At 32.9% G+C, this 25,224-nt stretch overlaps 1 protein-coding gene across 2 annotated transcripts in view; it reads right to left on the bottom strand.

Annotated features, from left to right (window-relative positions):
- Positions 1-530: 530 nt before the first annotated feature.
- LOC143254726 (muscarinic acetylcholine receptor DM1-like) overlaps positions 531-25,224 on the bottom strand; it is a 42,574-nt gene continuing 17,880 nt past the window's right edge. For both annotated transcript variants that reach the window (XM_076509798.1, XM_076509797.1), the window contains exon 2: positions 531-3,078. In XM_076509798.1, coding sequence (XP_076365913.1) covers positions 1,034-2,893 — 1,860 coding nt within the window. In that variant the 5' untranslated portion in view covers positions 2,894-3,078 and the 3' untranslated portion in view covers positions 531-1,033. The remainder of the gene's footprint in view (positions 3,079-25,224) is intronic.

Raw genomic sequence — 25,224 nt, forward strand, 5'->3', positions numbered from 1 at the left:
CAAACTCGACTTAACAAGTAGTAATTGTGTGAACTGTATTACATCTCTTTATGTAGTAATTTTCTTAGCATAAAATGGATCGACATTTGTTTCTTAAAATATGGTTACATTCACCATTGTGATATGCACTAATTGCATTTCATTCAGTGGACGCGAATTTTCACCATTTACTAACACTGAGTGTTAATATTCAAATCAGTTGTTTTTTAAGTGTATAAAATGTTCGGGTATTGCAAGTAACTTTTCCAAATAACAAAGAATTGTCACACTAATCTATTATTGTACAACAATGAATCAACCTCGTTTAAACAATAAGTCTATTTATCTTATCATCTTCTCGTAACCAAATCACCAAGTATGATTAAGTTAATACAAAATCTCTGGATGCATTAGTTTTTTGTGTATGTTTGTATCTTGTCTTGCTTTGGGATATATAACTATTTTGTGTTTCAATATCGATTAGAAGATCGGATAATACGATTTATTGTAATGATGTAAGCAATTTATTAGACTTAAAAAGTCAAGTTGACAAGTATTTAAAGACATTAGATCCGTATGACGTAGAAATATATATTTACATAAGCTTACAGACATATAGAAATATTTTCATGCAGTCATAAAGAAAAAGCTAACGCATCAAACGCGTACGTACATAAACAGTTTGATATATACATATCGTACACATACATGATGGAAACGATAATATACAAAAGGAAGACAAAGAAAGAGAAGTGGAACTGGTAGCTGAGTAAACAGAAAATCAATCAAATATAATATGTCAAAGAGAGTCAACATAAAATAATCTGATAATTGTTAATAATATACAGACACTGGTGTTATTATACTAATATTTAATCCGAACACTGACAATCAGAAACAAATAGTATACCCAATAATACGTGTAATTAATGCAGCTACTTCAATATGAGCCAATTGTTTTAATGGATTTACTATAAATACTACAAGTAAAATATTGAATCTTGTGTCACAGTTAACCACTCAGCACAGCTACCATACATACTCAGCTTTATATTTAGTTAAAATAACCTCGATTGACAATGTGTCGTTTTTTGTTTTGCCATTTGCAGGATAAAATCCTGGTATAGGTTCTTCTGAAGTTAGCATTGCAAAGTGCGTAACATAAAGGATTCACTGTGCTGTTAATATAACAGAGATAATAAGCAAAATTCCATAGTCCTTCCGGGATGCACTCGTCGTCCGCACAATAAGACAAGGTTTTGACCAATACTAACACATTGTAAGGTGTCCACGTGACAATAAAAGCCAACAAGATAGCACTTAAAGTCTTAGCTGCCTTCTTTTCCTGTTTCCTTTCTTGCTGTTTTCGCTTTCTTTTGGGCACTCTGTTTTTGGCAACTTGCTTATGAACTAGTTTAGTGTTAAGCGGAAGTCGGATGGCATCAAGTGCTGATTCCGATGTTTTTAATGAGGAACGGCGATACTGGCTCACTTCAGAAATGCAGTGCTGACTGTTTAAATTTCCCATGCTCTCTGAAGATTTCACATTATGGAGACTTGTCTCTGCCTGGATGACTTCTTCTTCCAGGATCATTTTTATGGAAGCTTGTGACTCTCCATCGCCCACAGATGGGTAGGTTGGCAAGCGAATCAAGATAGTGTAGACAGAATCTGAAGAAAACGATCGGAAAGTAGGGGACGCCACGGTACTTGTTGCCATATCATCAGCCCTTTTAGGTCCATTCCTAGTGATAACAGGAATTCCTGAATCTAAACGGCGCTGCGCTCTAAATGTTGCAGAGGTTGTTCTAGAAGATGACTGAATGGGAGTTTCATGAGAACCCGGAGTTTCAGCTTCAGGAGATCCATGACTCGAACTGTCATCTTCCTGAACATCCTGATCCCTATCTACTCTGCACCAAGACACCAAAGCTTGCTTCAGAGTTCGGGGCTGACTCTTTTGGGGCTTGGTAGGCTCCACACAAAGAGAAGTTGGAACATAAGTCCTTTCCAGCGTATCACCCGGTACACATGAATCAGTTCTTGCTCTGAGATACTCCTCTGTCTCTGCCGGGTCATCACTAGAGGATGACTTTTTACTGTCTCTCCTCTTTTCAGCTTGGAGTTGAGTGAGATCCTTCTTCCTTTGTTCTGTCTCTTGCCAAATGCGCCAGTAAAGGATACACATCACAGTGACGGGCAAGTAGAAAGCTGCGATAGCTGTCCCGAACGTTACATAGGAATTTGTCTCCAAAAACTGAATGTGACATTCGTGAGCCTGAACCTTTCGTTGACCTTCAATGTACGGCCAGGCATATATCCAAGGTGGCCACAAGACAAGTGATATAACCCAAGCACTAGTGATCATAAAGGCTGCACGTTTAGTGGTCCTTTTGGCCCTATAGGTTAATGGTCGAGTGACTGAGAAATAACGGTCAAAGCTAATAATCAGTAAGTTAAGAACGGAAGCATTACTACTGAGATAGTCCAAAGCAAGCCACGTGTCACAAATCATGGGACCCAATGGCCAGTATCCTAACAACGTAAACACAGTGAATAAGGGCATGGAAATGAGTCCTATCGAGACATCAGCAGCAGCCAGGCTCAACAGAAAATAGTTGCTGATGGTTTGAAGCTGTTTGTCCATCTTGAAAGAAATCATTACCATCACGTTTCCTACGACTGTACCAAGACTTAGAAGGCCTGCTACCAGAGCTATCAAGATGACTTCGGCCAGTGAGTATCGGGATTCAGGCAGCTTGTTATCTTCCTGCACAGTATTGTTCACCAGTGAAGAAAGATTACTTCCGATGTCGTAAGAGCCGAGTACAGTAGCCGCCGACGAGTACACTAGGAACTTAGACTGAACAACGGGGTTCATTCTGTCGACAACCTTCCATTTAAGATTCGTCATCTCGGCTTCAAACAATTAAACTCAGCTATGGTTTAATGTCTTTATTCAGGATCGTACAGAAGTTTACGATTTAGAGGTTATGTTTTCTTCTGTTTCACGTGATATAACTCTTGGTTCACAGTAAAATCTATTTCATTGTTGTCTATTTTCCATGGGATGTTTTCTTTTGAGTTTAACTGTTCATACTGGAAAACAAAATAACAATAAATAACAATATTATAAGCTATGCACGTTTTCTTAGATATAAACAGTTTATGTGAACAGTTATAATACAATCCACTCACAATTCAAATTACTCAAATATGTAACCGAGTGACCTATGAAAAATAGTATGACAATTTTAAGTTGACTTTAAACCTTAACTTTAAAAAGAACAACATGAATTTCAAGTTAGCTTTATGTCTCCATTTTTCTGAAGCTATAGATTTCGTGATTCAAGGTTAACTATTTGTCAGTGTAAAAGTGATCCCAGGAAAATATCATTTAAGTAAATATTTGTTGAAACCCTAACATAAATATATATAAGCTTAGCATATGTCTAAATTAAGAGCTTCACGATCAGAAAATTTTACTTCTTTAGCATTCTAGATGAGAAATGTACATCAAAAACTTGTTTTTAAATACTTTTTTCACTTCAATTTTACAATGAGTTCAACAAAGTAGAGTAATAATAAATAAATATATCTACTTAAATTCTTAAATCTTTTAACACTAACTGGCGTTTATTATTGTAAAGATAAGATGCCCTCTGTAAAACTCTTGTCGAGGTACTCTAAAGCGAAATATTGAGTTACAACAAAAACAGTATTCTGGAGATTGGTTGTGTTATATGTATTTTAGAAAGTATGTTTAGTTTAGTGATTAACGATCCAATCGTCCATTACTTCGGAAGCAAAGCGTTCCATCTTGTGATTTTAGTAATTAACGGATGAGTTAAATGTGAGTGAATTTTCAAGCTGAGAGTAACCTTAACTCGACAGCTTCTCGACTTGAATATTCAGTTCTGATATAAAATCAGTAGTGCTGAATAATATGTCATGGTTTGTGCTTACTTAAGCGTTATAATTAAATGTGTTAATATTATCATAAAACTTGTAAGTTTCAAAACCTGTTTTTACTTGTGTATATACCTTAATACCAAGAATAAACCAAACTGCTATTGAGAAGCGCGTTGTAGTTATCAAAAGATACTTTATATTCAGGTGAAAACGAATAAGAAATTTATACCGATAAAATTCAACACCTAGAGATAAATTTCGAAATAACAAACATTTTTAGAGATAAATGTATAATTATATTTATAAAAAAAAAAACATTGGTTAACTTTAAACTCCTAATTCGTCGGCTTTCGGAAAATTGATTAAAAATAAACACATAAGAAAAGGTGTTTATCACATTACTCAACACAAAGCTGAGGCTATATAAATCTGAATGCTAATGAGTTCTTTCTCAAAGATTAATTTAATAGGATGATGACTGTTTACATTCCACAGTGCACAAAAGTAGTAATGCATTAAGATTAGCATCAGTGAGTAACAAAGAGCTCGAAGCTTGACTAAGGTTAGAAGGCTTAACTAGAACATTATATTACGATAGACTCACGAGGTTGTAATAAAGTTTATACTCTTTTATTTTGGGAGCTATTAGTGATGGATTCAATATATTTATATCGCTTATGTTTGGAAACAACAACACATCTGTAGCAAAACAAAATATGAATTTAGACCGTCCTTGTGGATATGTATATGTGTTTTTCTTATAGTAAAGCTACATCAAGCTATCTGCTGTGTCCACCGAGGAGAATCGAACCCCTGATTTTAGAGTTGTTAATCTGAAGACTTTCCGCTGTCCCAGCAGGGAACGCTTGTGGATATACAGAACTATTTTACTTCTCCCTCTTCTAAAGTTAGCATAATGCTGTTCTGTACATGGTTACAAGATTTTATTAAACAGTAACATAATACTGTTCTGTACGTGGTTACAAGATTTTATTAAACAGTAACATAATACTGTTCTGTACGTGGTTACAAGATTTTATTAAACAGTAAACTGTTGGAGTTGAAAGATTGTTAAACAAACAAAGATAGGTGAATCATGTTCTCAAAAACAATTTATACGTTTATTCACTATGAAATATCAATAATCTTAATTATTTCCTTATATATGAAAATGTTCACCCATTCATAGGTTAGTAAGACTGTTCAGCATGAACATGTATTTCAATTTCGTAATGAAAGAAATATCGGTATTTATCTACGGGTGTTCGTGTAAAAATACGTATCCACCGAGTGGAATCAAACACCTTTGTAAATCCGTAAACTTACCGCTGTCCTACTGGTGAACACAACAGAGGTCTCACAATTTAACTATGTTGAGCTATGAACATAAAAAATATTTATGTGGTTTCAAATATACTTCGAGGACCAAATAATAAAACGTTTGGTTCATTAACCCAATGCATTACTCTACAGGGCCTATTTCTAGGGCTGCTATAATGCAAATTTAATTTCTTTAATTAAATTATAAACGTAATTAGTAGGTCTACTTCTGTGCTTTAATATAAATCATTGTCAGATTTAGGGTCCACTTACAAGGAATGTCCAAGAAAGCGTTTTCGCGAAATGTTTGTTTGTTTTTTGAATTTCTGACAAAGCTACTCGAGGACTATCTGCGCTAGCTGTTCCTAATTCATCAAAGACTAGAGAGAAGGCAGCTAGTTATCCGCCAACTCTTAGTGGGATTGACCGTCATATTTTAACACCTCCACGGCTGAAAGGGCGAGCATATCTGGTTTACGCCAAATACTCAGGTTCTTTAAGGACTGGATGAAACGTTTTACATTTATTCAAATTTCGGGTACTAGGCGATTAGTTTGGTACCATTTAGAAGTCAGTGCAGCCAGTGGTTTAGACAATGTTATGTGACACAAAAACATAAACATTGAATCTTATTATACTTAATGGAATGTTTTCTGTAAGTTGATGAGGTATAACTTCTGTTGAGCTACTTTTACGAATAATTTATTTCTAGAGATATTTATTATTGTTAACTCGTAACCTTTTAACTTTAGAAGTATTCATCAAATTCCCCTGTTGGTATTTTATCTCCTGTTAGCTTGTGATATCTTCATCCCAGGAGTATCGATATATTTCTCCTTGTGGTATTTATTTTTATTTAATTTTGATCCTTGGACACTGAAGGTAAGTAACCATGACTTTCTTCTAGTGGTAGCTAAATTATCATTCACTTAAAATCGATTACTTTCTATGATTTCACGAAAATTCGATTTAATCGACAATTTGCCTTTTCTTTTTTGACATTATCGCACAAACATGATATATGTGTGGGAATAATTTAAACAGTACTGAAAATATACAACAGAGAGGAAACATGAGGCTGTTGTTTGAGTGATAATTATGCTTTTCATTTCAAAATACAAAATCCGTAAAATAAATTTACGTATTATTTTTAAGAGACCGAAGAAATATCTGAACAACAATGTAAAAGATAGGTGTAAAAAATTTAAAATACATATATATAAACTTCTACTGGTGTAACCTACAATATAACAATTACGCACACTCTAGTCCAGATGGATACTTATACTGACGAGATTAAACTTCCATTGACGTGTTTCTTCATTACATTGGAGTTTACTATAGCTGCTGATTACGTTCTATTGCAACAATTCTTTATTCTCAACACCATGCTATAGTCCATGTCACCATATTCGGTAGTTCTCTATCTGACTAGTTTACGTATTACCAAAAACATAGTTTCTAATGCAAAAGGCTCTGGTCGTAAAGCTGTCATGACTAAAGTATGTCATTTTTCCGCGCTTGCTTTCAATATTCCGTCTTGTGTATGAAAACTATGGTTTCCTAGTATATGTCCAATTGCGCGTAAATCTTTAGGTGACAATATATGATTTGCTGATCTGCCTATTGAAAATCGTTTTAATATAACGTACTCAGTTCTCTGTATGAAAGCTTTTTGTGTGCAAAATTCCAAAGATGCACTTGTACCTAAATGAGATTTAAGCTCCTAGTATCTTGTAATATGTATTCTAATTCAAGAGATACGATTTTACTTCAAAGAAAGCTAAGCACATACTGATCTGTATTAATAGGTGGAATTGTACAGAAATGTATTTACATGAAAGAGATTTAATTGTTTAGTGACTTGAACTATACTAATAGGAGTGTAACATCCAACAGACACGTATGTAGTTTAATAATGCATGTGAAATTCCAGATATACTCGTCTGCTTCAACGAGATTTAAGTATTATTACAGTATTATTAGTACTATTACAGGCATTATCTAACACTTATGAGATATTATTCTATAAATTCCAAAATTAGTTTAAGCACAAATATAAAACTTGTCATCCAATTTTTTTGTGTGTTTTCATCACTCTAAAATTTAAAAAAATAAATAAAGAACACATTTCTGCGTTCGAACCATTCTTTTTTATATCATTTCACTTATCTACTTAAATAACACTATGTAACAAAATTTTTACTTTTTCTTGTTCCTGGACAGAAAGTGTTATTTCCCAATTGCTTATGCCTAAAGTAAATGGAAAATACCTGCTTTTCTATTCAAACTTTGCTTTTGTGAGGGTGAGTTACATTACAGTGGCAAATCTCGAAAAACTACTCACTTCTAAACATTTTTGAATAACCTTAATATAAATACATGTAAATCTTGATTCATATGTTGTTTTATTCAGATCTTATGTAAATGAAAATGTGAAAATTTGCCTGTTTTTACATAGAAAATGGGTTAGTTTGTACTTTTTATTATCCAAGTCACATAAGCAAAGTTTGAATGGAATAATGGCCACTTTCTGTACTTTTACAACATAAGCAATTAAGAAATAACACATACTATCCAGGAACAAAATTTGTGTTACATTGTGTTATCTGAAAACAAATACTTGTAAAATGAAAAAGAAAACTTTACCATTGAGTCAGTCTCTGTATTATATGAAAACTTTACCATTGAGTCAGTCTCTGTATTATATGAAAACTTTACCATTGAGTCAGTCTCTGTATTATATGCTGTTATTTTTAGTATTACCAGAGCAAAAACTTACCACCAAATTATTCTGTTACTTTAAGTCAGATCTAAAAGAAGAGGAAATGGTCATTGTTAATGGAAGTCAGCGGTAGAAACTTTTTACAAAAAAGAACAAAATAATTTACTCTTCTGTTTTTTTTTTTACTCAAAGTTTCTTACAATATTATGACTCGCGATATTTGCTATAATCGACAAGAATGTTTTTAATATGTTTCATATATTATGGTGAAAATAAATGTTTTTTTGTATATGCTACTCTTATGTAAGCTGCTATTTATTATGGTACTTATAGACCAAGATGAGTAACAAATGTTTCGGATACTTTTCTGCTTCAGGCTAACGGCTACAGGAAGAACTCACGATTAACATGAAAACATCGCTTATAGAAACACAAGAACAGCGAATGACGCCCTTCTAAACCATTAAAATATATTGATTTACTAGATATTTCTTCTTGTACACTATCGTCTAATTGAATCATCTGATTATACATCTAAGTAGTTAATGCCATTTTTTCAATTTTTTTAACTTCTTCATATTTTTCTCAGTTAAGCTAATTAGCTTGACTCAGTTTCATTTTGAAATTTTTTCTTCATTATTTTCTTTGCTATAAATTCATGTCATGACCTACTTTGTGATCTTAAGTTAGGCTTCTAAATTAGACTTTAATTTAATGGCTTTAAGAAGAAAACATAGCTTGTAGTTTCAGTCTTCTTCGTCCATGATTACCTTTTTAACTTATTTGTTGTTTAATTGGGAATTATATTTACTTCGATAGCTTTCATAAATTAGCATAATTAATCACTTTTGTAACTGTATGTCTAAGTTTAAAGAGAGTTAACAAGTCATAATTCACGTGTGACTTTAAAAGTGGAAGAACTCTCAAGTAACATACAGAAACTCATCCAGCCATGTGGAAAAACATGCACGCGTATATTGATATCAGTTGAAATAAAAACGTTGTGCTGAAAACCTAAACATATTAGTGTTTTTTTTCCTCTCAAACGCAGAACTAGTTTTTTGCAGCCTTCGACTCGTAATCCGAGGGTCGCTGGTTCGAATCCTGGTCGCACCAAACATGCTCGCCCTCCCAGCCGTGGGGGCGTTATAATGTGACGGTCAATCCCTATATTCGTTGGTAAAAGAGTAGCCCAAGAGTTGGCGGTGGGTGGTGATGACTAGATGCCTTCCCTTTAGTTTTACATTGCTAAATTAGGGACGGCTAGCACAGATAGCCCTCGAGTAGCTTTGTGCGAAATTAAAAAAAAACAAAAAACTTTTTGCAGCCATGAGAAAAATCCATGGAATTCTAAGAATCACTACACCATTTCAATCCTTTGTGTATTTTTTTCTAAATGTCGAGCATGTTGCTTTTAACTTGCTGATAGTTTTTATCAATATATAATGTAAAACTTTTTTAAAGTTTTCCTCTATAAATGATCATAAAATTCTATTCGACTTTGATCTCTATTTTTGTTGTTCTTGTAGTAAAAAAAAAACTCAAATTATCAAATTAGTGAATTAGTAGAGAAACATTACATTATTCGAATAACATTTCTAGAATATTTTATTTTCAGAACACCTTATGTTTTGACTTATAAGCAATTCCAAAATAATTATTATTGAAAACTATATTATTGTTACTGCTTTAACATTTCTTGATACTTACATGAATGACGCTTGTGAACTAAATTTTCAGTTTACTAAACAATGTATGTCGTTTATTGTTTCCTTTTTAATTTTAACGCGGCTGGTTGGTGCTTATTAACCAACACTTTATAACACTTGTCAATGTTCACTGTTTTAATTAGTGACTCTTTGATTGTCGACATAAGTCCAAGTCATTTTCTTGAGCAACCACATATATTTGTTATAGCAAATATTAAAAAGTAAATTGTTTATATAATGTTTTGTACTAAAGTGGAAAGACCTGTGTTTCACTTTAGATAAATTCAATGAACTATATCTAAATACATTAATTTTCTTAATCAAAAATTTCCAGTGATGTCGAGAAACCCACTTGTTAAGAAATTTATATGCAAAAACGGCTGACGATGACCGAAGAAGGTCGAAACGTTGTTTGCTCTTCTATGTAAAATATTTTCTCAACCCAAACAAGCCGTTTTTGCATATAAATTAATCGAAAATTTATATTATACACTGATATAATATATGACAAACAATATAATAAGAAAAGTACACATTTTACAAACGATCAGATCATGCTAGTTGTCGATACTAAAATCATTTTAGTTGATATTGCATTTTATAGTAGACTGATTATTCAGAAAATTGCAAATGTGTAAAACAAACAATCAAAACTCAATGGAAGAATAATTCGTGATCAACATCAACGTTGCTTGTAAGAGCCAATAAAAGATAAAACTTGCACAGGATGGATTGAAACATTAAAGTTTTGTGTTTGTTCTAAAAACACTGCACTGAAAAGACTTTATAAAACAAATTTGTTACTTTGCATTCTTAGAAAATTAGAAATTATAAGTTTACTGGGTAAAGTTGTTCCTTAGCAAACAAAATATATTATTTTTTGTACTCATGAAATAAACCGTAACTTAACCCACATAACTGGTCTGTTTCTTTGTATTTATGGAACATCTTTACAGTGACGTAGTCCTTTACATGACAAAATAGACCAGTTTCTTTTTATTCTGGGAGAACTAAACGGTTACGTAGTAAAGTCGTTACTCAATATAATAAACAAATCTATTTCTTTCTATTAACAGAACATTAGACAGATTAATGCTTGATAATTAGTTTTGTTAAGCTCTCGTAGAATACCGTTGAAGTTAAGTTTTTAACTTGAAAATTCTAGTTCACTTGCAGCAAGTAACTGATAGTTTATTTCTAGTAAAAGAGATAAGCACAACAAGAATTCATTAGTATAAAAACAAAATATTAATGTAATTCAATTATGTTTCTATCTTTTGTTTATTAATTACTTCCAATCAAAGAACAAAATTTTCTGTTATATTTGTCTCATCTTAAATTATGTCAAGCCAGTGTTCCAGTGAAAGTCGGTCAATAAAATTATCATGCCCATGTATCATGTAGAATTCATAAGATAGTCATCGCTACGCAGTTCATGTTCTTAATTAACAGATCGCGATAATAGTTATACGGTCATACTGCTAATAGCTTAAATTAATTTAAAACTGAATAAAAAAGTTTTAAAATGGACAGATAAAACGAACTAGTTTATAGAATTTTTAAAATACACCATTTTAGGCTTCTTTTATTATTTTTATATTTTTCCTTTGCTTCACATGAAAATTGGTTTTTCTTGCTGTTTTTTGTGTGTTAATGTACATTGTTCCCATTTCCAAATGTGAAATATTTTTAAAATACAAAATGAAGAAAGAAGTACGTTTTTTTCCTTTCAAACTAATAGTTTATGTTATTCGGTAACTCAATTCTACAGTTTATTTAGGTTTTTATTAACAATTCTACTGTACTCGTTCTGAATTTCGCCCAAAGCTACACGAGGGTTATCTGTGCCAGCCGTGCCTAATTTCGTTGTGTCAGGCTAGAGAGAAGGCAGCCAACTCTTGAGCTACTCTTTTAACATCCAATAGTGGGGTTGACCGTAACATTGTAACATATCCACGATTGAAAGCATGTTTAGTGGGACGAAGATTCGAACTCGCAAATTTCATATTGTGAGTGGAGCGCCTTAACCACCCAGACATGCTTTGGATATAAAATGTTACAAGTATTTCACTATACTGAATAACGTTATTATGTTATGCACACATCACTTATTTATAAAATTAGCGTCGGGCAAAGAAGAAAAACCTATACTTTTTCTGACATAATTTAAAATTATAATTTATTTATGACGTGTAAACTTGTGCTCCTATGGCTGTAAATTAACTTTTTTTTCGGAATGGAAATCCCACAGTACGTGTAATTTTTAGATTGAAACGTCTTTCTATTGAAACTTAATCAATTGTCACGTCTTGGATGATACTCATTGTAATGGATTAACTATTAATCCTTTAATAAAAACAGTAAAATGATTATGTAATTTAATGACGAGACTAAAGAATACAAAAACTTCTATACAATAAACACAGAATAAGACATTTCTTTTATTTATAATGTAGTCATGGTATGTCCTGGTGATAGAATACTCAACCTGCGGGTTCGAACACCGTCATCGAACACATTTGCCTTTTTAGCCGTTGATGGTGGATAGTTTCGGTTAGCTGGGTTCCCTCGCAGTCTATTATTTCTAAATTAGGTATGGCTAACGCAGGTAGTTCTAAAGTAACTTTGTGCAAAATTGGACAAAGAGATTTGTTATGAACGTTGACATCAACCGTGCATGCTTTATGCAGTATGGGTTGCTTTTTTCAGATGTTTACAGTATTTTTCTGATTTGTTTTTGTAAATTTTAATATTCTGGAGTAAATATTCATATCCCAATTTTTTTTACATTTTTTCGATAGCAGTTTGTTTGTTTGTTGATGTTTAAACAGAAAACTATCAGCACTGTAACTACCATGGATATCGTACTTCGACTTTTAGTGTTACAAACCCTCCAGCTTACTGCTGAACTGTCATACGGGCTCCGTATCTTGCATTCAGATAGGAAGCCTTTTAAATTATCAGATAAATTAACCATAACTAAAAGTCTTGTGCTTTGAAATGTGTTCGTTTTTCTCACATATTTCTATTACATAGAAATGTCTGATTTTATGAAATGGCATTACACTGATTGCTAAATAAATACTGAGAAACACACATTACGTCCTACTGGTGTATATTTTAACAGGCCCGGCATGGCCAGGTGGGTTAAGGCGTTCGACTCGTAATGTGAGGGTCGCGGGTTCGAATACTCGTCACACCAAACATGCTCGCCATTTCAGCTGTGGGGGTGTTATAAAGTTCGGTCAATCCCACTATTCCTTGGTAAAAGAGTAGCCCAAGAGTAGGCGGTGGGTGGTGATGACTAGTTACCTTCCCTCTAGTCTTACACTGCTAGATTAGGGACGACTAGCGCAGATAGACCTCGTGTAGCTTTGCGCGAAATTCAAAACAAACAAATGTCCTACCACGTGTGCAGAGATACCAACCATTACGATTTGAGCGTAATCATTACGATTTTAATGTATACACTACGACTATACGCTCATACACACAAATATTACGACTTGTTGCAACTCCCAAATTATTATATATTATATAAGCCTGTACAATAAAGTGATAAATTTTTTCCCCAGGACTTGAAAGAGATGAAAAGAAAATTTGTAGTGAGATACAAATAAATTTTGATAATAAATAAAAGACATAGTCCAAATGGCTACTTCCGATAATCATGTTTGTGCTTGAAATAATAAAAAAAATATTTGTATTTCCGACGGCTGCCAATAGTTTGAATGCGGTGCTTCTTCATACTGGGTATGTGAAGGAATCCATAGTTACGTCATCAGTGCTTGTCGGCCAATCAGCGCTCGCGTAGATGGGTATTTCTCGTTTTCTAAGCGGCATAGAAACACCAATGCGATCGTTCAGAAGATGGAAAAAAAAGTGGCCTCGTTCACCAGATTGTCTTGTTTCTGGCAAATCTAAAAGGACTAAACTGTGAATCAAAAATTTAGGGAAGAGTATGGTGCAAAATATCTGGTCATTGCATCAAAAGTCAGTGACAGTCATGTGTTTTGTACAGTTTGTCACATCGATTTTTCTGTGGCGCATAGCGGGATAAACGATTGTTCCAGACATACAAAATCGGCATCTCACCAACAAAAGGCTGAGGCGAAGACAAAAACGATGCAGATAACGACATTTATTTGTAAGAATTCAAAATATGAAAAAGAATTTGAAAATAATTTTTTAAAATTTATTTATTAAATACACAAAACACAGTCATAATTGAGCAATCTATAGCAGTAATAAATAATAATAGTTATAATAATAAACAGCTTAGAGACATTGGTCAGGGCTAGTAGCCGCAAATGAGAAAGGGCTCTGTCTACAATCATTACCTCTGCGTGTGGCCAACCTCGAGCATAGTAACACACTTTGTTATCAACTGCGTCAAATGTGAAGATAATCCTGCTTCCGCAGAATATTTATAATTGATATTTTAGCTATCTTTGCTATTGTATTCTCTCCAAATTTACTTATTTGAGCAGTGATTATAAGCATTGTCTTATACTATTTGTTTTACGGTGTAAACGAAAGGAATTAATAGTTGAGTGATTTTTGTACTAGGCCGTTATAACGGGTAAAAAAGAACACTAAAGTAAATACTTACAAATCGAATCGCGTTTTTTTGGGGGGAAACCTTTCTCGTAATTGAATATTTTAAAAACATGGCAATGTAATCAGCAACTTTTACCCTGTAATGATAACTGACAAACAAACACACACACTGTGTGTACACTTAAAACTACAGCAAACACATTTTCTTGGCTGTATTTCTATAACTCACCTTTACTGTAGTATTAAGAGCTAAGAAATAAAAAGAAAACATAAGAAAAAGTTCATAAGTATATTTTAAAAGTAACCTTTGCTATTGTTTTGGAAGCCCAACAAACTAGAAAGCACACTGAAAAATATCAAAGAAATTTCCGAGTATACACAGATCAGTAAATACCCGATTTTATATTAGTGTTTATACACGATCACCTTGTGCACTTATAATTGCACACTGATAGTTATTCTGACGGAATAATAATAATAAATGTCAGGTCTATAAATTTGTTTGTTTGTTTGTTTTGGAATTTCGCGCAAAGCTACTCGAGGGCTATCTGCGCTATCCGTCACTAATTTAGCACTGTAAGACTAGAGGGAAGGCAGCTAGTCATCACCACCCACCGCCAACTCTTGGGCTACTCTTTTACCAACGAATAGTGGGATTGACCGTCACATTATACGCCCCCATGGCTGGGAGGGCGAGCATATTTAGCGCGACGCTGGCGCGAACCCGCAATTACGAGTCACACGCCTTACGCGCTTGGCCATGCCAGGCCAGGTCTATAAATGAAATATAAACGTATTTATCTGGCTGTGAGATAGTCACAGAACAAAGTTAGTACATTTGTATTGTTATCAATGTTATTGTTCGAGTTTGTTTTAAGTCACGCAGAATTTTCTGCCTATTACAACGAAGTACAAACATTAAATGAACATTAATATAACACCACTGAAAACAGAAAGACTATTCAAGTAACTTCAGGTTTATTCTGTACAATGTCAATTGATTACCATTTTCATAGTATATTACAAAATTGACTTGAATATTCTAAGGTTTATCTTTACAAATATTGAGAAAATATTAATATAGGTCATTTTAGTAATTCGTTTAAAACTAGCTAATTTTATATCTTACGTGCTTGCGTGACATATTAAACTTTTCCTTTACTGTCCCAAAACTCTATGCTTTAGTGAAATATTCAAAATATGTTACTAGTTATTTTTTATTTAGTAAAAACTTTAAAAGTGATGCACAAATGATTTACAATTTCTGTTTCATTTGTTTGTAAAATGGAAGTAAGGTATCTCATGACCCGTTTAAACGTTTTTTCTAGATAAGGGAAACAAAGGAATACCAAACCTGTAATGCAGAATTGCACACACAAAAAACAACAACAAAACACATGCAGAGTTTGTGTTAATCCTCATATTTGCTTCATCTATTACAGAGTGCTGTTACTCAAAAATGTCTTCTGAGTTATGATCTTTGCGATTTCTTGTCAGTGAAGACCAGTTCGACTGGCGTAGTGTATTATCTTTCATTGTCACGCGATACTTTCTTGAATGGAAGAAACAGGTTAACTTTTTATTCGAGCTGTTTTAGAAATCGCGTAGGCGTAAAAGAACAAGAATATCTAAGTCCGACAGGTTGTATACGTTTGAAATTATTTTAAAACGAAAGGTTTTAAGGAATGTTTCATAAAAAAATTCAGTTATGCACTTCATGTTTTTATCGTAAAGTTCGTGTTGTGAAATATTAAATGTAAAGATCTCACATTATTTTATTTCAGAGCTTCTTTCTTAAATCAATACCGCGTAACTCTTAGTTTTTATTCCATAAACTAGATTAGCAGGTAAGCAGTAAGTCTTTTTTCTGAAGGGAAGTTAATTTACTCTAAATCTATTTGAGGTTTATACTTATGTGTATCAAAGCCTAAGGTAACTGCGATAAATCTTAAAGCAACTATAGCGATGATTCAGCTTTGATAACTTTCCTCTGTAATTATCTGATTCTTTTATATAATATTGAAGTATTTGTGTTATTTCAAAATAACTTTGGCATTTATTACATTGAACACGATTCATAAAATTTTCTTTTCTTGATAAATGATATAATCACTGATGTATATGCATCAAGCCATAGATGAATTGAATATGAAAGATATTCTATCTAAAAAGAAAGAAAAATGATTATAATAGAATAATGGATTTATTTGTAGTATTGCATTAATTGTAACAAAACTTTAGGGACAGTTTCCAAGAGTAAACTAAACAATGTTGAAGGGGAGCATTTAGAATTTGAAACTGCATAATAACTGTTTGTTTGATTTTACTTTTACGTAAGGCTACACGACGGCTATCTGCGCTAACCGTCCCTGCATTAATGACAAATGGGATGGTTAAAAGAAAAACATTTCCGTTGTAATGAGGTTGTAATTGATGTTCTCTAGATAAATAAAATTGGGGTTATAGATAAAACTGTATTGACTGCTTTTCGAATTTGTAGTTGCATATATTTATTACAAAAAGTGATTGCATATTTTAATAAATTACAAAAATAAAAACATTATGACTTGATACATATACATATTGTTTAAAAATTACGTAAATTCTAAAGAAAATTTTAAATACTTTGTGGTTTTTTTTATGTAAGATGCAAAAATTTGGTCAAGTAAACTCGTTTGTTAATTGATAAGGATCCAAACGATTTAAACAGTTAGGATCTACTTGTTTAGTGGCGCCATCCCTTGTATGTTTTAAGAATAAGTTAAAAATACTCAAGTTAAGAAAAAACGACTATTCAACACTAGCTAACGGTCAAAGCGAACAAAGAGCAAGAGTAAATCTTAACTGTAAAAAGAAGCTGTTAAACTGAAGCCGTAAATAACTATTTATAAAATGGTACGTTTATCATATAGTCAGGATGTAGCTTATGATTGGGAGCTATGTAAAAAATTATAAGTGTGCTGCAAGTAAAAGTGACGTTATGAAAATATGTTTGATTGTATTGAATACATTTTAGTAAGCACTGATATACAGAAATATCTTTATATATAAAAATATTTTTTCTCTGCAAAAAGGGACTTTACCTTTACATGAATACTATATTATACATATTTTTGTTAGTTTATAAGTTGAATTTGTGTGTGCCTCAAATATATTATTTATTGGATATTCGGAACTTACAATAGAAGAAAACAAAGAAACACAACGTTTATAAGATAATGCCAGTTACCCCTCTTCTGCTCGCTTCCTCCGGGTCCTCCGCTAGTACGGCGGTAAGTCTACGGATCTACAACGCTAAAATCAGGGATTTGATTCTCCTCGGTGGACTCAACAGATAGCCCGATTTAGCTGTGCTATAAGAAAAACACACATGCTACCCCCGGTGGCTGAGGGATAAGTGTGCAGGTCAGACATCCAAAGTGGGCAAAACACAAATACTCCATTGTGTAGTATTTTAATTAAGTAAAAATCAACACCCCAATTCATTTTTATGCTAATCCGGATGATTAATTATTTTGTCCGCACTCTAAATGAACATCCGGTAAAAATAACTTAAAGCATACTTTTTTAGTCTTCATGACGTATCATTTCAATATGCTGTATGGTCACCAGGAACAAAATATGTATTCTTAACCACAAAGTCCAGCTAAGATCCTGAAGCATTCTCAATTTCTCTTCCGAAAAATCTGTCATTTTCTTGGGTACTGGTCACATATGACGAAGATTTGCCAGTATGTGAAGTAGTAAAAATACCGGCATGTCCTGTGCCTGATTGGTCGTGCTGTGTAAAAGAAGTTGTTCGCGGGAAAGGCTATTGTATCTAAGTCACCAGTGTCGGTATATTCAGTTTAAAACTCACTTAAAATAAAGTAAAAATGTATTATTATTATCACAACTGTTTGTCCGTTGTTGTACTTTAAAATAGTCAACATAAGTGCAGTTTATTATAAATTAACACATTCTTTTGATGATGTGTTATTTTGAACGTTGGAACTGAAGTTTGGATAATGCATGTGTCATTGTGCCTAACACAGTTCATAGGCCAAAATATTTGTAGTGGTATATTTTATTTTTTAAAAAATAACGTTAAGTGAGTTTAATAGCTAATAAAATGATAAACACGTAGGTTCAAGAAATATTGATAAAAATTACCAAAAACCCTATAACCCGAGCGGTGGACCTTTCGTGTCATTTTTATAATCTAACACTTCTTGGTTCTGTCCTTGACTAAATGTTGTTTTTTTTCACTGTTATGTACTTGTTACCTGTATTTTGTACAGATAGATTTCCTTCACACAAAGTAATGACACTTGCCTCATGTCTTGAATGTACAAGGCTTATGTTTGTGTAACAAATGATACTTGTCTCATGTTTTGAATGCACAAGACCCTAACAAACGAGATTGCTCTTTTGTGTTGGATGTAAACTTTTTATTCTAACGATTTACAATGACCTTTGCATCATGTTTTGGAATTCGAAATCTTTCTTTGCTCTAAAGAATGACACATCTCATGACTATGATTTCCAAGTATAACTTTATATAAACCATTAATAGTTATCTTATGTTTTGAAATTATGAGCTTATTTTTACTCTTGCTTCGTAGCTTGAATTATGGGCCTGCTTTTAATTTACTGAGTATCCATTGTATCATACTTTTGATATACGTCTAGGTCTTCTTTACATTTTATTGGCTGTCTTTTACTTCATACTTTTGACACACAGCCGTGTCTTTCTTCTACTTTGATGAGTTTCAATTATCTTACATTTTTCATGTACATTCAGGCTTTTATTTTACTTTGAGGGATGACACTTGTATCTTATAATGGATGTATAGTATACTTTCTAATTTTGTTCTACCATTGGACTGATAATTCATCCAAATGAGAATTTCCAAATATAGTATTTCTACAAGATAGTGTGATAATTTGTAACCCAAAGACAGTTGGACTTTTGTAGTAATCCAGCAAATTAACATGATGTTTGACACAGTCTAAAATGAAACTAAATAAGTTAAATGCGTAGTTTTAGGAATTTAACTATTTAGACTTACACACAGTCGTCGGCAATTTCAACAAAAATGTTAGTTGTAAAATCTCTATTATCAATTTGTTAAATAAACGTACTAGTTAGCTTTTTCTTGAAGGCTGATCCAAATAGTTGTTTCCAAAATGGATTACTTCTGTCAAATAGTTGTTTCCAAGATGGAGTACTTCTGTCAAATACTTGTTTCCAAGATGGAGTACTTCTGTCAAATACTTGTTTCCAAGATAGAGTACTTCTGTCAAATACTTGTTTCCAAGATGGAGTACTTTTGTCAAATACTTGTTTCCAAGATGGAGTACTTCTGTCAAATACTTGTTTCCAAGATGGAGTATTTTTGTCAAATAGTTGTTTCCAAGATGGAGTACTTCTGAAGCACTTTCTTTTTCTCATCTATTGTTTTTACTAATGCAACCACTGTTTTCTTACTATGTTCAGTTTTCTTATCAGTAGTATACTATCATCACGAATTCATTTACAAAGGCTGCCTAAGTAGTTTATAATACAGGCTAAACTGAATTCAATGAAGGTTAATAACTTATTAAGTGATTGAAGAGGTTATTAACTATGCAACAGTAATGTCTTACCAATACTGTAAAATCAGTCGTGTAATATCATATTTTAAGTGTTATGAAATTGTTGTTATATTCGCCATATATCAAGTATATCGAAATAATCTGTTTAAAAAGAGAAACATATTCATGGCAAAAATATAACATGAATCTTGTCCACTAAACATTCAGGCAGTTTTTACTCAAATTAGCTTGATGTGTCCTAGTGGTTATCTAACTTGACTGTAACTTGGATGTCCAAGGTTTGAGCCTTGACATGTTTGTTTGTTTAACGTTAAGCACAATGCTATACATTGGGTCATCTGTGCTCTGCCCACCACGGGTATCGAAACTAGGTTTCTGGTGTTCTAATTCCGATATACCACTGTGCCACTGGTAGAGGGCACCTTGAAATGCAATTAAAAAGATTCTTGTTTTCGGCTTGTTAAGAGTCTGTGCCGCTATTCGGATACCAGAATACCCTTAAATAAAACACTTTAAGTGGTGGACTGATTACCCTCCTAGGCTGCTTCTGGTCAGCAGTTCTTTATCATAGATGGCTATGCTATGTCTTAACCTAAGCCCCACCCCATTGGCTCAGCGGTATGCCTGTGCACTTACAATGCTAAAATTCGGGTTTCGATACCCGTGGTGGGAAGAGCACAGATAGCCCAATGTGTAGCTTTGTGTTTAATTCAAAACAAGAACAATAACAACTTAACCTATGATCTTTAACCTGGCCGATTAGCTTATGTGAGGCATAATAAGCCTTTCCAACTGAACATACTAGGTTAGTAAGACGTTATGCTGTTTTCTATTAATCCTTATTGAAATGCAGTATTTGTATATAGTGATGTTATGTCATGACGTCCAGAGGCCGTCTTTATAGAGCGTAGAAATTCAATAAGAAAGCTAGTTTTCAAAATGGAGCAGATCAACTCAATGATTGCAGTACTAGCATTATTAAATATTTACATAATGTGTTTTTACTGAGGTATTTTTAAATATCCCGGTGTTAGAAAGTGAGGAAACGTTTACTGTACATTTCATACTGTTTTGTAATTTTAAACCAAATTGAAATTAAGGTATTTGACGGAGTGAAAATTAGAATTGCCTAAGATATAAAGTGTGGTATATATATATATACATATAGAACAATTTCATTTATCAGATTTATCTAACTTGTTGTTACGCTGTACTGAACGATAGTAAATTATTAAGTAACAAGACTTTCCTGATGACAGCAGCAGATTATTAGCAGAATCGTAAAATAAAACTACTGAGTAATTATAGTTACATATGTTATCAATAAAACACTTAAACATAACTAATCTTTTAAACTACTAACCACGACAGTGATAGAGCATTTGCATTTATGAACATGCTGCTGTCCCTATTTTCAAATTTCTATTCAGAGAGAAGGTAGCCAGACAACTGCATCCTCTTTCCCACCATACAAAAAAGAATTGATAATGCACCTACAGCTTAAAATATTTTTAGATACACGGATTCAAACTCCATTCGTTAGGTTTCGAAATACAGATCTATAACATAGGGCCACCCCTACTAGAGGTGTGTGAACTCACTGTTTGACAGTTATGATTAGGTTAAAAAGAAAGGCAGATTGTAATATCTTTCAAATTTCTTAAATTATCATTCCGAAGCTGGTTTGAAATTCGTCAATTTGTATATGTAGCTTATTTTATGTACATAACACAACAACTATGTCAAACATTGCTCCCGTATTTCAGTAGTGCATTATTAAAAAATGTGGCAAAACAAATCATTCAAAAAATAGTTTGCTTGTTAAATGCTTTTTCATTCATGCTACAAACGGTTATCATGAACCACCGTAGTGATTCATAATAGGGATCGCAGAAATTGCATAAAACCATAACAAAACGTTCGTACAAAAATACTTTAAACAGTAAAATTCCAGTTCAAAAAACCTTTATAATTGATAGCTAGGTCTGTACACATGTATAATTGCACAAAAGATCACGTATGTTAAACTTATAAGGAAAAGAAAAATCCGCAAATAACGGCCCGTTTAAAATTCTCTTACTACTATTATTATTCTATTGCCAACTTACAACACCTAAACCTTTATTAGAAAACAAAAAGGAACTGCGAAAGTTGTAGAGACATTTAAAAGTTACTTTGTTTTTCTATATTTACATGTGTAGACGATGTTATTAATATCTGTTAAAGTTAGCTTCCTTACAGATATCCCTTGTCCTTTTAAAAACTTAAGTACAAGGTGAAACATGAGTTACCAGCCAATAATAAATTAATATTAGATGAGTGTAACATGCAGATATTCAATGATTTGTACATTATACAATAAGCGTGTTTAGGGAGTTAAGCCTTACATTATGCATGAAGTAAAAGGTAAAAACAACAACAACATAGCATTAAATTTTATTACACTCATTCATAAAATAATTACTTTAACAGATAACAACGTTTTTAAAGCGATGTTTTATACGTATGTGTTTCATTTGAAAAGTTTGTTTTTCTATTAGTAACATTTTATACGTGCTTAGAGGGATTGTGTCTTACTCTAGACGTATAATTTCCCATTACTATATATTATAAATACTGAATTTAGTTACACAGAAACTATAATGTGTGTGTGTGTGTGTGTGTTTTTCTTATAGCAAAGCCACACAAAGGGCTATCTGCTCAGCCCACCGAGGGGAATCGAACCCCTGATTTTAGCGTTGTAAATCCGGAGACATACCGCTGTACTAGCGGGGGGCAGAAACTATAATGCTCACTGCATTCTCAAACGAATCTCCAAAACAATTTCTAGTTGCAGCTTAACATTTTACAGTTCAAACTAGTGCTATCGAATAGTCAATAGCTACATTAAGCCATCAAGAACCGTATCAGCTAACTATTTCTTATGTTAATTATTAATATAATGTATAAAATTATCTACTATATGAAGCGGCTCTCTGCTCATATTTGAGCACACAAAAGCCAGGGAACAACATAAATAAAAAAGGCTGGAGATACTATAAATATTACTTCCTCAAACTACAGATTACTATTTTCACTCCACGAAATGTAATTCTCGCTAACAGCATGGAACTAAAATAGGAGTTTGTAGTTTTAGTAAATAATATATACAGTAATTCCAACCTTCGTGATGACGAAAAACCCACCTGAAATAAAAATGCATCTTAATAAGTTTTATGTTAACCTGAAGATGACCTAAGAAGGTCGAAGCGTTTTCTCTACTATATTTTAATAAAAGTTTTAATATCCATACTAGTCATCTTGAGATACATGTTAACTCCAACCTTGTTTTCTTACTTTTTCGATCTTTATTTACAGGTTTTAAATTTCTCTGCTTTTATTTATCTTGTTATAATTTTAGGTACATTAACACGTACGCCATATGTATATTTGTTCAGTGGCAGTACTGCCAGTCATTCATTCAGGAACGATTTGAGACGTCATTATATTCTAAACAAAAAATAGGCACAATAAGCTATTCTTCCATAGTTAGTACATCGTTTAGTAAAGGACCTTCAAAGATGGCGCATGAAAATACAGTACTAATTATCTAAACATTTTTAATTGTTATACTGTTTCCAACAGATGGTCATTAACTACCTATTCAATCATATTTTTAAAGCACTTATTTAAAAATCTACATTCAGATATTTTCATAAATGCATCATCTGGGTTAAACAGTTCAATGTTCAGACACAGTCATCCTCATTTTTGAACTGCTCACCAGAAGAAGACGACCAACCAACGATGTCCACTGCCTACAAAGCAATGCTTAATTGAAAAGCAGAATTGATTGCTATGGTTATAATGTTAACACAGCTAAAAGTTTGAAATGCGTTTCGCTTCATATCGTTGCTCGAACTTACAACCTTCCGATGTGTAACTCAGCATATGATCATTAGACCATACTTGACCTTTCAGAAATGTTACTACATTTCAAAGTCTACCATACTTGACAAATGATAATACCACTAATGATATTTAACCTTCCTTTTAGAATTAGTAATTCTTACAAATGTACGGCAATAAGTAGATTAACAACTCTAAAGCACAAGGCACCTTACATGTATATTAATGATATAACATTGTTACACACACTTATTGTCAGGAGAATTGTAACATAATAAACAAAGTAGAATTGTTACATGCGTTAATGGCAAAAGAATTGTTACAAGTGTTAAGTGAAATGAAGTTTTTATATATTATAATGATGTATTGATTACAATCTGAGCGATTACATGTATTGGTCACAATAATGTTCATATATCCACTAATGATAGCAAAACTGTTCCATGTGCTAATAACATAACGGTGCAGTTGCTAGAAATACTAACGTTAGTAGAATATGTACGTGACACTAGAGTTGTTAATGTCTTGATATTACTAACAATTATTTTGTCTTCAGAATGGTATCAACTTTACATACGCTGTTACATTCCATTGTTACTACTACTAACATCAGTTGTTCAGCCATTCGTAGATTCTATGATTTCTATCTTCATAAGTAAAATATTATCTTAATAAACAAATTGTCAGAATTGTGTGACACAAGAAGGAGATTTAGTATTAAACTGTTTTTCATACAACTCCAAAAATAGATGCTTTGAATTAAGCACAAAGGGCCATCTGTGCTCTGCCCACCACGGGTATCGAAACCCCTTTTTTAACATTGTAAGTCCGCAGACATACCGCTGAGCCACTAGGGGACTCTGAAAAAAAAAAAGAAATTCTAGTTATTGTTCGTTAAATGAGACTTCACGCTTTGATGTTTTTGTGAATTTCGAGCAAAGCCAGCTGCGCTAGCCGTCCCTAATTTAACAGTGTAAGACTAGAGGGAAGGCAGCTCTTGGGCTACTCTTTTACCAACGAATAGTGGGATTGACCGTAACATTATAACGTCCCTACGGCTGAAAGGGCGAGCATGTTTGGTGCGACCGGGATTCGAAGCCGCGACCTTCGGATTACGAATCGAACGCCTTAACACGTTTGGCCATGCCGGGCCCGAGACTTCAATAACTTGTGCTGTATTATTTCATTGAACAAAAAAATCGAGATAAACATTATGCTGTGTCCATCAGCACTTCAAGTATTACATTTTTAACACATTTATGAATTATCTGTTATTATTTTTCTTTATAGGTAAATTATATTATTATATAATTAATTTAGTCATGAAACTAATAAAAAAAACTATTGATAGTAATCTCATGTTTTGGAATTATGATCCTGCTTCATATCTTGAATTATAGGCCGGATTTAATTTACCGAATAATATCATACTTTAATGTACGTCCAAGTTTTAGTAACATAATAATATTATCAGACAAAAGCAGGACACACTATGTTATTAATAGGTGGGGTAGTTTAGCGATTTTCTACCTCCTGTATCTCGGACTGTGGTAA

The sequence above is a fragment of the Tachypleus tridentatus genome, chromosome 1 (assembly GCF_004210375.1).
Source record: "Tachypleus tridentatus isolate NWPU-2018 chromosome 1, ASM421037v1, whole genome shotgun sequence".
Classification (NCBI taxonomy): domain Eukaryota; kingdom Metazoa; phylum Arthropoda; class Merostomata; order Xiphosura; family Limulidae; genus Tachypleus; species Tachypleus tridentatus.